This window comes from Pogona vitticeps, chromosome 4 (genome assembly GCF_051106095.1).
Source record: "Pogona vitticeps strain Pit_001003342236 chromosome 4, PviZW2.1, whole genome shotgun sequence".
Taxonomy (NCBI): Eukaryota; Metazoa; Chordata; class Lepidosauria; order Squamata; family Agamidae; genus Pogona; species Pogona vitticeps.
Genome location: NC_135786.1, coordinates 162,976,506 through 162,991,153, shown reverse-complemented (window position 1 = coordinate 162,991,153; position 14,648 = coordinate 162,976,506). Strand labels below are relative to the sequence as shown.

General features: G+C 39.4%; 1 protein-coding gene across 1 annotated transcript; it reads left to right on the top strand.

The window, feature by feature from the left end:
• Window positions 1-1,643: 1,643 nt before the first annotated feature.
• Window positions 1,644-12,482, top strand: LOC110089284 (transmembrane protein 14C). Its single transcript, XM_020812224.3, has 5 exons — window positions 1,644-1,780; window positions 4,196-4,280; window positions 7,576-7,677; window positions 8,918-9,005; window positions 11,487-12,482. The coding sequence occupies exons 2-5, from the start codon at window positions 4,205-4,207 to the stop codon at window positions 11,542-11,544; spliced, it is 324 nt and encodes a 107-aa protein (XP_020667883.1). The 5' UTR covers window positions 1,644-1,780; window positions 4,196-4,204; the 3' UTR covers window positions 11,545-12,482.
• The last annotated feature ends 2,166 nt before the right edge of the window (window positions 12,483-14,648 follow it).

Genomic DNA, 14,648 nt, shown 5'->3' with positions numbered 1-14,648 from the left:
CTGAGGTCCACTGCTATAAAAATTATTTAATTAATAGTAGCCTCTTCCTGCTAGTTTGTACTAGCATATAAGACAGTTATATCACCCATGTTTGTTTTAATTTAATTTATGCTCCTCCATTATTAACAGTAGTTGATAATTTAAAATACTGTAAATAAATACTGGTTCAGGGATTGAAGGGGCCTGTAGAATGGTTACTCTTTTTTGCAGGTCATTGAGTAAGATATTCTTGTTTTCAGTCTTTCTCCACATTGTTGTATATACAGTACATGCTAAAGGGGTGCCCAGGGCCACACAAAAAGGGTAGGAATCTTAGTGAAGCTATTTGAAGCAGAGAAGGCAAACATGGAGAAACATTAGAGGTAGAAGGAAGGAAGAGGAATTGAAATACATGGGAGAAGATGTGGGGGCAGGGGGAGAGATCTAGAGGTGAAGGCAAGACTAATAGAATCCAGAAAGAAAAGATATGGGCTATTGAGCTAGCAGAGATGACAAAAATGCGTAAGTAGATAAATTAATGGAGCATGGAGATATGTGGGGTGAGGCATATGCTTAGGAGCACATCCAGTTATACACTTCTCCGTTGAATTGCATCGGTCGGAGAAGTATGGTTTTGGTTATACAGTATAGTGTTTTTTCCTCAATTGATCAATATATCAATAAATAAATATTCAACAAATACTGTACCCCTAGCCACCCAGACCCCCAGGAGCTCAACACTTGTAGCTGCTGGAGTGGTTTACTTGCCCCTAAAGACAACATCTCTAATTCAAGCTCCAGTCGTGGTCATAAGGATCTTTAAGGCTCATTACACATCAGAGAATCCTGACAGAACTAGGGTGAAGGCATAAGAGTTATATGCGGATTGTGAAATACGTGGGGCTCCAATGCCTCTAACCCTAGCATTGTTGAAGGAAGAACTGTATTGTATAATCCTAAATAGGTTTACTTAGAGGTCATGATTAAATTAAGATGTGCAACCAGTAAAGTATGGTTCAGATTAAATCCAGCCTTGACCCTACTTAGAACAGGACCCTCGGAACAAGTGCAATTTAAATCAGGACTAAGTAATTTGTGGGAATTCTTCTACTCCAAATACGAGTTATTTTTGGATTTGACTCTGGTATTACAGATTTATCCGTAGTCTAGATGTGCATAGGATTGCAAGAAGTTCCATTATAAGGACTTACAGAGATAATAGGATATTACTAATTATATATAAGGCGGTGGGAAATCTTATGTTATATTATATTCCATTCTATTATATTTGATGACTGCAAAAACTCCACAGCCATGGAAAACGTATTTTAAAATCACGGAAACGAAACGGGATTTCTAGTTCTGTTTCTTTTAAAATACAGGCGAGAAACATATTAACGGGTTTCAAAGGGGGCGATTGGACATAATCGTTGAAAAGACGGGGCGATGACAAGCCCCCACCCCCCGGCGCGTTCTACGGCTCTTAGGGACGTCTCTATTCCACGGCCAGCCAGGCTCCCTCCTTCCCCCTTTACCTTCTTCCACCAATCAGGCTGGCGGAGACAAACAAAACCTAACCACCTTTCGTCGTACGTTTGAGTCCGTTGTTTTTACTATCGGGCAGAATCATTTGCGGCCAATGGGCGCGAAACTCAGGGCAATGTGCTGCTCGGCCACGCAGCTCCGATCCCTGCGCTGATTGGCCCGTGTCACGTGCGTAGCTCTTTTACTTCCGGAAGGAGCCGAGGCAGGGTTGCTTGTGCTTGTAGTGCGCGCTTTACGGGGGCTGCGGGACGGCAGAGTAAGTACTGTATGTAGTTTTGTTGGGTATACATTCCTTCGGCTTCTCCACGGGAGATAGCAGGCAAAACCAAAAGGAAAATAAAAAAAATAAATAAAGAAGTCAAAAACATTAAAGGAGAGCTGTTATATTTTGATGTAAATTCATGGGCAACTCCACTTTAATATTTTTAATTTTTATTTATTTTGTTTTATTTTGTTTTTGCCTCATATGCTAGCCCAGACTAACATGGCTACCTCGGGAAATTGTTAAGGTTCCTTTCTCAGAACAGACTCCCGTAGACTGTTGAAATTCACTGGGCATATACGATTTTATTCATCGTGGATCTTCGGTGCTTATCGCACTTGGCGGAAGGGGGACACTGTTGCACAGCTTTGTAACCTAAGTTGTGAATGAGACTATTGAGGCTTCATGTGAACAAGATAAAAATCAGATGTTTTTCTCAGTGTGAAAATTTACAAGCTCAGTAAAATAGTATCTGGATTCTGTTTTGCTAGGAGCAGACTTGGGATGGATTTTCAAAAAATACATATTTAAAATAAACAAGATTTGTTTGAATATTTTCGATAAAAAGAATATATAAATGCAACACATGAGTATCAACTGTGATTTTATTTTGAAAGCTAGCTGGAAAATTCTGGCCTTTAACATTACTGATGATTGCATAAAATTAGCATGTGCACATTGTATACATGGGTTTGGAATTTAAAAGTGTTTTTTTGCATTCATCCCTGGAGTGCAGGATCCGGCTTTATCTTTGCAACAACCAGTGTAAGAATTGTGTATGTTACGTTTTCATGTTTTCCTTACTTTTTTGCCTGTCCAGTATTTGGAGGGCCTCATTTAGGAAAAGTGTGGTTATGAGAATATCGAACTCTAGTCTTAAAGCCTGATTCAGTAGCTGCTGGTAAGCAGGCTTGAAAAGATTACTTAGATTTTTGTTTCAGTTTGTTGAGTGTTTTCCAGAAACAGCCCTGTGAAATACATATTTGCTATTTGCATATAAAGAAGACTTGATCAAATTAACTTACCAAAACCATTTGGTGAATCTGAAAGTGAACTATATTAAAAACAACAACTTATAAACTTCCTTTTAAACAAAGTGTTCTCTTTCCACTTCCATGAAGATTAAATGAAATGATAGGGATGGTTATCAAGAATATGCAGACTTGTAAAGTAACCATCTGCATGTAGCAGTCAGGCATAGAGGAATGTATAGACTGTAATACAATTTTTTAAAAGGCTGCCAATATACCAGATGTAATTCAAATAGAATGTTGCAAGTAAGCTCTGTGATTTCTGTGCAAGGCTGATAATATGAATACTCGAGTGACACTGTATATCCTAGATGCCTAGATGCCACACTTAGGAAAAAATAATGCACAAGAGCAAAACTGAAATGTGTTTGTGTGTGTGTGTGGCATGTTGCAGTGCTAGAACTTCCAGCACTTCCAAAAGCCCATCCACACCCTAACCCAATTTGAGGTTTGATTTGTCTTTTCAAATAGGTGGGAGAGAAATTAGAAATGCTCAGAAATACACATTAAATTTCTTTTCATGGTGGGCTCTGACAAGCTGGTGATCCTGCATATCCTGGTTCTTTCCTGTGCTCCACCATACCACCAAGGAGTCCCTTTTTGCCAACTCCTTGATACTGGCTTGGATACTTGGACACCGGAACTTTGTCAGAGTGGGACCTGAAATATGTGCACAGGAACAAGATTTAAATGTAAAATCAATTTAAAACTTTTGATTTCCTGTTGAGTTCAAGATAATGTGTATTTACTTATTTAAAATATTTTTACCCTGCCTTTCTCCTTAGAAATGACCCAAGGCGGTCCACATCATTGACAGGCTATGTTTAAAGTTGAGAACAATGAGTGTACAACAGTAGTTTATATCAATGGTTCTTAACCTTGGGTTACACAGGTGTTTTTGGACTGCAACTCCCAGAAGCCTTCACCACCAGCTGTGCTGGCTGGGGTTTCTGGGAGTTGCAGTTCAAAAACACCTGAGTAACCCAAAGTTAAGAACCACTGGTTTATATCATTAAAAGCCAATATTTAAAGCTTAGAGGCAGCTTACGTGATTAAAAGCCAGTATTAAAGCTAAAAGCAATAAGTATACAGTACTAATATTAAAAAGGAACCAACAAGTACCACTCTGAGAAATGGAAAATGCAAGTAGTACTAAAAACTCAGTCAAAGCAGTAATGCATAACAATCCATCTAAAAGTCACACTCAGATAGCCAGTCATTGAGGGAATCCTTGCTTGAAGAGAAAGATCTTCGCCTGCTTAGTTTAGTATTCCTTGTATTGCCAAAAGAGCAGTGAAGTTCCTGGTATGTCCCCTTAGATACAATTCCTATTGAATTTGGATTTCAGTTTAAACAAATGTTGTTTTGTTTTTTCCAGTATTTCAGAATGGGATTGGATTGGATTGGCTTCGGCTATGCAGCATTAGTGGCTTCGGGTGGGATCGCTGGCTATGCAAAAGCAGGTATAGTATTGAATGTATCTTCAAGGTCCATTGTTTTTTTTTACAATTAAATTGAAACCCTGCAATGCAGTGTTACACACATCTTGTTAAAAGGAGCAGTTGAAGGCTGTCTCTTCTTTTTTTGATAAGAAACTGCTGTTACTAGTTCTTGGTATAGAATGCTAATCTGCTGTTACAGTCAGTGCCTTCTCCTCCTATTGAATAAGTGTTTTGGAATGATAAATTGGCAAAGAGCTATCTGTTTTGCCATATGAGTAACTTACTGCAACACCCTAATGTTTTCATGGCACAAGCAACTTTGTTTATCCCATCTCAGACAATGCTTGCTAAGGTCTCTAGTAACTTATTCTCTGAACCTTTGTATGTTGAAGACAGTGTGACACACTGCATTGTGAACCTAACATGTAAGTAAACAGTTCACATTATCATAATTCCCTAAAACAGCCTGCCTGGCTTATGTCCAGTGGGGGACATTGGCTGATGGAACTGTTTCCACCAGTGGAAGGGGGAAGGAGGTGATCTCCCCTCCCCACTGCACCTTCATCATGTTGGGAGACCTTCCAGAGTTGGTTTTCAGTGTTGTACAACAAGGGGAGAAGAAGCTTCTTATGCTGCAATTCCAGTGGATGTTGGATTATCCACAGAGGAGAGGTTCCTGGTTGCACATAGCCTCTCCACACAAGCAAGAACCCTAGAAAATTGGGATGGGTGCTTGAGTGAGAAGCACACATGACTAGGAGCTTCTTTCTTGAGTGGAAAATGTGAGAAGGAAGACACTTTTCATCTGGAGAGGAGGGGCTAGGTGGTGACTTCTAGGCAAGTTGGCAAGAACTGTGTAAATGAATACAGGCTTCCTAGAAAGTAAACCAGCTTGTTAACAAGCTGAGCACCTTTTCTCTTGTGCCCTGTTTCAAAACCTGGCTGAAGGCATTATATTGTAACTGGTGGGGATGAAGGGCATTAAAACAAAGGGATAGAGAAAATGGGAATAATCTGACTTCTAGGACATGTGTTGCCCACTTTGCTTCTAAGATTCATAATTTCAGCTTCAAGTTTCAGAGATTTCAGGAAGTGGGTGGTTTGCTTGAATTTATGGGACAAAAATCAGTCCACAAAAAGTGTGTCTGTTGATTTTATGCAGATCTTCAATTTCCTCCAGTCTTTGAAACTCTGACTACATTGATTATACATACTACATTATCTGCCCCTCCATTTCTCCCCAGACTTTAACTTAAAAAAATTATGGAGAAGGAGATGGAAAAATATGTCTTCTGAATGGTTCATGCATTGGGGGGGGGGGCTCCCCAGGCTTAATCAGTTTCTGTCTAGTAGATGTATCTACAAAATAAAGACTCTCTGCTGCTAGCAATGGCTTTGGTTTCAGAGGAAATTAATGTACTCTCCCCTGTCCCATGGCTTTTTCAACAAATGAATAATTGAACAAGGGTTGGTCTCCCAAGAACTGACAGCAGCTATACTAGAGATCAGAATACTGCAACAAAGAAAACCCCAGGGACATATTGTTCTCTGAGCTTTCATGTATCTCTCCCATTTGCCCCGATAGAAAATCTATGTATTGATTTGCAGTAAGATTTTATATGTCAGTCTTTCATCTGATTTTACTGCTGCACTTTGACAAGATGGAATGATGGCTAGATAGGTGGCCTTTGAAACTAGGTATCAAGGATTTTCTTGAATTATGATGGTTAATGGACCTAAATGAAAGTGGGCCTTCATTCCTTCTTTTGTCTGAATTCTTTTATGTTTAAATGACAAGCAAATGGAAGAAAAATGAAAAACTTAATAGGTCAACCTTGTGTCCTAAGGGTGGATACATTTAGATTAGAGCACTAGCATGTACTAAAAAAAATTATGAACTGCACTTACAAATTGACAAATCCTTTTTGCATCACACCATTGTAGGGATAAGGGTGAGATGATGAGACAGAAAATGCAAAAGGCTACACAAAATTGCTCTTGATGCTTTGGTTTCAATTAGGTTTGACCTATAGATAGAACGAGTGACATTGGCAAGATGTAGTGAATGTTCCCTTAAGCCTGGTTAATAGGACTGTTCAGTAGTAACCTAGTGTAGGGATATTTCATCAGTTTCTTTTGCAGGTCATTTGCCTCTATATATAAACTGATAATTGGACTAGAAGCAGTCACTTGAGCCATCTTCCTAGAATAGTGCAGGATTATCCTTTGTAAGAGTGGTGTAGTCTTAATGGTTCATTTTAAATGACACCAAAGTAAAAGTTGAATTTTATCAAAATAAAGTTTGGGAGAAAAAGGGAGGGAATATAGAAAAAGTAGGTGTATTTTTGTAACAGCATTCTGTTTCTTCTTAGGTAAACAGTGTTTTAGAGAAGTCATGGTTTACTTGGTCTGGATGCAATGTCAGGGATAGAGAGGCATGTAAGTGTGGTTTTATGCAGAAACAGCCAAATTATTGTTGGTTGTCGCATGTTAACCAGGTCTTAAATCAGCAAACTCAGTACCCTTTTTCATAATGTCAAATAGTACAGTAATCATACCGTTATTAAGAAGGGGAAATGTAAATAGTCCACAATGTTACCTCTTCCCTACAGCACTTGCACAGACATAAAGCTGATGGAATAGATATCAAAGGCCTCATCAATCTAGGTTGTAGTCTATAATTTTATAAGATCCATTTTTAATATTTAAAACATGAAACCAATTTTTTTAAAAAAATAAAGATGTAATCTCCTCTTTTCAGTCTTCATTTTTGTCTTACTGTGCTTCTCCTTCCCCATGTCTTTTTGTTTTTTCTTCTTCACTTGCCAACACCTTTTAAAAGACTGTAGTGTCACCTGTCTGTTCAAGCGTGGTATCATTTGTTAGATTTAACTTAGCAGGTAAAGATCAGTACTACAGGTCAAATTAGGATTCTTTGACTACAACAAATCAGGACCAGTTTAAAATATTGCACTTCCTGAGGTGAAGAACAAGATGGCACTCCCTTCCATCCTATCTACAAAACTTCTCTGGATTGTCGGTTGGATGTGTTGTCGGTACTGAAGTGGGATGGCATACTCTGCTGCTTGTAAGGAGGCTACACAGCATACAGTTCTCCATTGTGATACCTCTCTGCTGCCTCCCAGCATCTGCTGCTTCATGTGTATACCCCACTCTGCCTAATAGTAGGGCTGGCCCCACATGAGATTGTTTTTTTAGCTGGTAATTAGGTAGAGTAGAGTGAATGTTTCTGGTTTTATTTCCATATCCATGGTGTACCTACTGCTTGACAAAGTTTGTCTTTTATTTCTTCAAGGTAGTGTCCCATCTTTAGCTGCTGGTCTTGTTTTTGGAGGGTTAGCTGGACTGGGAGCTTACCGTCTGTCTGAAAATCCCAAGGACATTTGGCTGTCCCTGAGTAAGTGTTGTTTGATAGCATGTCTATGTAAAATATATATAAATAGTTCTTTTTAATATATTTATTAAAATATATTCCTTTGCATAGTTTCATTAACTTTGTATAACAGCAACAAAGCCATTTGATAAAATCTGCAAAGTTAAGTACCTGTTTTCATTAAGGCACTCATTTAGACTATATCTTAGGACATTCTGTGTGTTGCATTTTGAAGCAAGAAACTGCAGAGCACCAAAATGCAGATACATAACATAATTCAATGGATGAATCCACACGTCAATAGTAAATGAAGATAATCTTAAACACAGAGAGTGAGCCCCACTGAACATAATTGGACTTACCTTGGAGTAAATACATTTACACACTGTAAAATGGGTGGGAATATGAGGGAGAAGTAGATTGCTGTTGATCATTTGTAGCATCACAGGTAACATTCAGTAGGTGACTGTGACACACACACAACCACATTCAACTTATCATATGCTATAGCTGGGGAGGAGCCAGTTTTTTGATTGCAAGACAGCCTGAATGTTCTGTGAAGCTGTTCCTTGGATTAGAGTTTGAAAAAAATTAGTTTCTTAGACTATAGCTCCTAGAGTCTATCAGCTGCTCTTGCTCTAGCCAAGATGCTTGGTCAATTGCAGGAATTGCCATAAATAAAATTCAAAAATCACACAACTTTCCCCAGCTGTGCTTGTGCTGTTCATGGAAAGTAGGCATAGTAAGATGAAACTAGAGTAGGCCCATTTGAATCAATGGAACTTATAGAGGAGTTGGCTCACTAAATCCCCATTGATTTAACGGGTCTACTGTACTGCCGTTTACTACACTAAGCAGCAAGATCTTGACTGTTATAACATTTTTAGAATAAAATATTTTAGGCTAATATTATGAGGCCCTATAACTTATTATAATTTACTGTCAATATAGCTTAATCCTGCCTTGGTTGACATTAGTGCAGTTTTCTGACCCTTGGGTCTCTTTTGGTTTCTGAGTGTCAGCATTCCCCACCTTGCACTCAGGTTGGATTGCAGTTCACTTCATCCCCAGTCACTGCAGTCACTCTGGTTGCAAATTGTTCTTCAGTGCATATGGGAGTGTAAGGTTACAAAAGGCTGTTGCATATTGGGGTGCTGTTGTTTTTACCATCCACTACAGTCTTGCAGTCCCTTCCAGAAACACTCCCATGAGATAAATGCTCCTTAGTGTTTTGTTTTGTTTTGTTTCCTTTTCTTTCAACCAGTTGCTTCTGGAACCTTAGCTGGTATTATGGGCATGAGATTCTACAACTCAGGAAAAATTATGCCTGCAGGATTGATTGCTGCTGCAAGGTATTAATGCTGTATGCTTTTTTTCTCTTAGTTGTAATAGTAAGCCTTCAGTACTATGCATATTTGCTTAGCTACATTAAAATTAGTGCGATTTACTTCTAAGTAGGTACACATTGGATCAGGTTTTAATGTTGGTTTTGTTCTTAAATTATATTCTGATCCTATGTGTGAATAACACCTTTGAAAAAGTAGTATTGTTGTACATAATAGTCAATATCCTGTTGCATAGCTCTGCACATGCAGTGGGAGTGATGTTACCAGATATGGCTTTTTGTTGCTAATTAAACAATTCCTTTTTTAAATTTTGGATTATGTATGACTTTTTATCATTGCACTTCAGTTGCAAAATTGAAAAAGGATTTTTTTAAATTAGCAGCAGTCTCCTGTAGCTGTTGACATCACTCCCGTAGCAGAGTGATGCAACAGATGCTGGCCATTAACACTTTGTATTTAATAAGATCATATTAATCAAAATCAGGTTAATGTTGAACAGACCTGTGGCTTTGTAATCTGTGGGTGCTAGCCAGCTCCCAAGTTGTTTTTCTCTTCCCCCTCCTATCTTGCTCCATTACCTAGATTTATCTTAATGGCAACTTTAGCTAATCACCTATTATTCTTTGATGCAAAACGAACAGGATGCCTTTATTTAAATGTTTCCAGGAAAACAAAATCCACTTGCAGAGAGTAGAAGTCAGGTGCTTTTGCACTGCTAGAAAATGAAACAGTAATTAGCTGTTACATATTGTGTGGTGTCAGTTTGGCAAGATGGAGAGTTGAGATGACACCAAAGTGGGGCAGTCAGCAGACATTAGCTGTCTTCAGGTTCCTTGCTTGGTGGTTTGAAATCTACAAGTGTGGAGGACAACTGGGGTGGGTGGGAGTGGTATACATGTTGGGCTGCCTCCTATTGTCTCCCTGAATGTTCACTGCTGCATTCTTCCATCTGCAACCTTGTTGTGTTGGATACAAAAATCTGAAGGGATGTGCAGCTCACCTGTTTGTTTGAAAATGAGTGGAGCGCTCTATAGTAAGAGCTCTTGCTTTATCAAGGAGTGTATCTGCACTGGCTGTACACTCCACAGCACTAACGTACTAGTGCTTTCTGGCAGAGAATTTCAAGTATCTCATCAAACTACCAATCACAGAGTTCCATAAATTGACTGTTAACGTGATAGCAACATGCTATGACTGCAACAGCAACAAAGAGGTGTATCACTTTTAAGACTAACAGATATATTTCAGTTTGGCCTTTCATGGAGTACAACCCACTTCTTCTGTCACTGTTCTGCACATATTTTTCCATGAATTTTGGATCACTTTAGTCAAGAACTAGTCAAGATGGCTATCTACATAAACTCATCCTGAAATAAACATGTTAGTCTAAAATGTGAACCAGACTAACACAGCTACCTGTCTGAAATATACTCCAAGCAGGAAGCTAATGGTCTATACAAATGTGTATGTTTTTATAGTATTTGCATTTGAGTATGTGTTAGTAGAATGTCCTTCCAGAATCACCATGGCAAGATTGGGGACTGCAAGAGTAAGCTCCTAATGCTTAGATATACAGTGGAACCTCTACTTATGAAATTAATCTGTTTTGGAATGGTGGACGTAAGTTGAAACGTTTGTAAGTAGAAGCACCATTTCCCATAGGAATGCATTGAAAACCAATTAATCAATTTGGGCTGAAGAAAAATCACCAAAAAAAAAGAGCACAGCAAGCCCAGTCGGAAGGTGCTCCGTTGCTAAGTCTTTAAGAAAAAACCTCAAAAAAACAAACATCAGAGCCACCTCCATTGCTGAGTTTTAAGAAGGAAAAAAATCTCCAGAGCCCTGCAGACACACATACACATGCTCACTCCTCTGAAGCAGAGCACAGAAACATACCCTCCCGGCAGACACACACACACACACTCTGACTCCGAAGCAGAGCCACTAACAACACAGCACAGAAACACCAAAACCCACCCAGAACAGTTTTTTAAAGGAGAAAACAGGAGCTTACCTCCCTGCAGACACACACACACGCTCACTCCGAAGCAGGAGGCTCTCCCAAGCCTCCAACTGCGACGCATCCTATAACTGCCGAAAGAGCTACAGCACAAAGAAGCAGCCTCGGCACCACCTACAGTTAGAAAGTTGAATTGCCTGCCTTTTTCTGTTCATATCTTGAAGCTCTGTTCGCAAGTAGAAGCAAAATTTTGCGAACGGAGCTGTTCATAAGTTGGATTGTTCATAGGTAGCGGACGTTTGTAAGTAGAGGTTCCATTGTGCAGGGCAGGGCTTACATGCTTATAAGCCTCATGTACCTAGGCAAACTCCTGACCAGGGCTTTCTTCCATCTGTGTACCATTTGGACGATCCAAAACAACAACAACAACAACAAAAAACAATGCTGAGGGGCAGAGAGGTAGTTCGGGAAGTGGCTTTGCTCTTTTCCTCTATGGTGTCATTAACTGACTAAATTTTCTTTTAAAGTCTGCTGATGGTTGGGAGGCTTGGACTGAAGATGTACGAAAAGCCACACGAGGGATAACAGGACATTATCTTCCGGAATGATAACTGGACAAGTTGATAACAAATGAAATGATTGGAATATGTAGCAGGATGAATGCTACATAGAATGGGAGAACACAAAACACACCCTAAAAGTAAATGGAGACAATAAATGGCTTACTTGTAACAACAGAAATTAGCAGTCTTTGTATACAAAATGGCTTTCCACATTCCTGAAGTAACATGTAAGATATGAAATGTGGTCAGACAATTTCATTATAATGTGTGTATATATATTCTCTCTCTCAATGTTAAGACTATACAAGTGCATGGAGGCAAGGAACTGTTTAACTGAGAAAAATATTACAAATCATGAGCTGGGGAGGGAGATCTGTGTGAATCAGAGGCTGAAATTTTATTATGTAATGTAAGCAGTCATAAGTTTTGCTCCATTCCTCATGGGTAAAAAGAGATCCCACCTCAGTTTTTGCAAGGAACAGAATGAAAGGTACGACTTTGCTTACATTATGCAATAGGATTTTGGTCAGAGTCTGAGCAAGGTACTCTTTTGGATTGCAACTCCCAGAATCTCGCGGCCAGCATGTCCTGCTGCCTAAGAGGGTTCTGGGACTAATTGTCCAGAAATTAAAGTGTCTGCATTTTGGGCTGAATAGAGCATCTCCTAGCTGAATATAGTGCTGTAGAGAGACAAGAGAATTGAGGTGAGCGTCTGGCCACTCATGATCCCTGTTGCCTTATCATGAAACATTAGACATGCTGGTATAGCTGTGCAGTGTTACTCTACTGCATTCATATGCCAAGACCACTTGTTACGGTGTTAATGGAAAATAAATGTAATATGCGGAGGAATAAGCATGATGGTCAAAATTATTCTGTGCTAAATTGGTATACTTTTGTGCTCTTTCTCAGATTGGTTTTTTAACAGTCTAAGATATTAAAATGCATTCTTTCATAATATATTTTGGTGTTCTGTTTTTTTAATGCAGGTGTAGCAGAAAAGGGAAACACATGCATATGTGTTATTTCTGAACAGCAACAAGTCATGCACAGTACAAGAATCTTCTGTTATGAATCTTTAAAGAGAGACTATGATTGAGTCTAGAAATCAATAGATTATGCTTTGGTCAGTGGCAGCCCAAGGCATTCTACAGCCTGAGATGAAGGACAGGACGATAACTCCCACATTTAACCTATAGAAGCTGACGATATTGAACCTTATTTACACAGTGGTTGGGAGTTTACAGGAGATGTAGTCCCAGAAAGTAACTTTTCTAAGTGTACTAGTTTAGAATGATTGGATGAATCTTTAAAAAGTTAGTCCTATGTTGTTGCTAGCTGCCGGCCAATTTTTCACCTTATGACTGTGATATTGAAGCCAAAATTATTACTGTAAATTCTGAGTGGGTAGGCTGCTGAACAAAGCCCAGACAAGATATACACTGCAGAAATCTGAAATAGCTTCACTACAAAGCAATGAATTCTAAAGTAGACAGGGGAGGAGTTAACCATATAGGCAGCAGAACCATTTATTATTTTAAATATTTTTACCCTGCCTTTCTCTTTAAAAAAGAACCAAAGCAGCTTGCACCATTAAAAGACAATACTTAAAAGCTAAAAACAGTAAGTATACAAATATTTAAAAAGGACCAAACAAATATCACACTAAAAAATGATAAACAACATCAAGACCAAAATGAAATTCAAAGCAACAAGGCATAACACTCCCATTTAAAGACCCTTCTCAGATAGCCATTCACTAAGGGAAAACCTGGCCTCATCTGCTTGCAGAAGGCCATTAAAGATAGGGCCAGCCTTTGAGACTCAGTTGCTGAAAAGAGCTTGGAATATTCCTTCAAAGAATATTGCTTACATTATACAAAGTTATTTTGGTCAGAGCCTGAGCAAGGCACTCTTTTGGACTGCAACTCCTAGAATCTGCTGGCTAGCATGTCCTGCTGCTTAAGAGGGTTCTGGGACTAACTGTCCAGAAATTAAAATGTCTGAATTTTGGGCTGAATATGGTGCTGTAAAGAGACGAGAATTGAGTGTCTGGCCACTCACGGTCCCTGTTGCCTTATGAAACATTGCTTGTTTCATGATAAATAATACTGCTTATTATTTACCATGTAGAAAAACTGGTTGGAATTAATGTTCTGTTAGCGGGCCTGCTGGATCTGCCAGAAGTGCTACTTCCCTTCCTCCCGTAAACATGACAGCCTCAGGGGTTCGTTCTAAATTCTGTTTTATTAGCATTCAGCACAACTCTAAGAGCAGTATAAATAATGAGCCTGTGGAAGAACAAGAGAGAAAAGATGCATAAGGTACATCTGAATTTTGTTGCTATCTGCTGTCAAAAAGCTCCCTACTTTCAGAGACCTTATGAATTAAGAGATCTCCAAAACATTCAGTCATTAATTACTCTGCTCAGATCTCAGAAACACACCTGATCTCTTTACACATCGGAGCTGGTTGTCAGAACCTGTGCTAAAACTGGAGATTGAGGCTGTTACCAGAATGTTCTGTATAAAAGTAGAAACGGGGTCACAGTCACAGTTGATACTGGGCTGTGGCACCAGGGTGTGTGACATGGCCTTTAGCCTGGTTTGTCCCTTTTTGCGCACCACACATAGAATGATTGAAGTGGTAGGGAAAGCCCCCCCCCCCAAATTCTGTGTTGGCTGTCTCTAGCAAGCATGTCATTGCTAGCACCACTCTGGCAGCCACTGATGATTAAGCCCTCTGCAAGCTAGCAAAAATTTAATGCAACTTGATAGGCACGTTGGACACCTTACTACTCCCTATACCACACTACAATAGGAAATTCAGTCTCTAATGCTAAAGGACACCATCACTCCTGTTGTCTCCCCAGACGTCGACCCTAGAATCTATGAATTCAAGGCCCTTCCATTTGGCCTCTCCACTGCCCACCAAGTCTTCACCAGTAGCGGCTTATCTTCGCACCCAGGGAGTCTCCATCTTCCCATACATAGATGATTGGTTGCTAGTCGCTTCTTCTCGTTCACAGGCTACACAAAACATAAATTTAACTCTCTCACTTCTAGCAGATCTGGGCCTAAAAGTCAATAGAGAAAAGTTTGTCCTCTTACCATCACGTTCATAGGA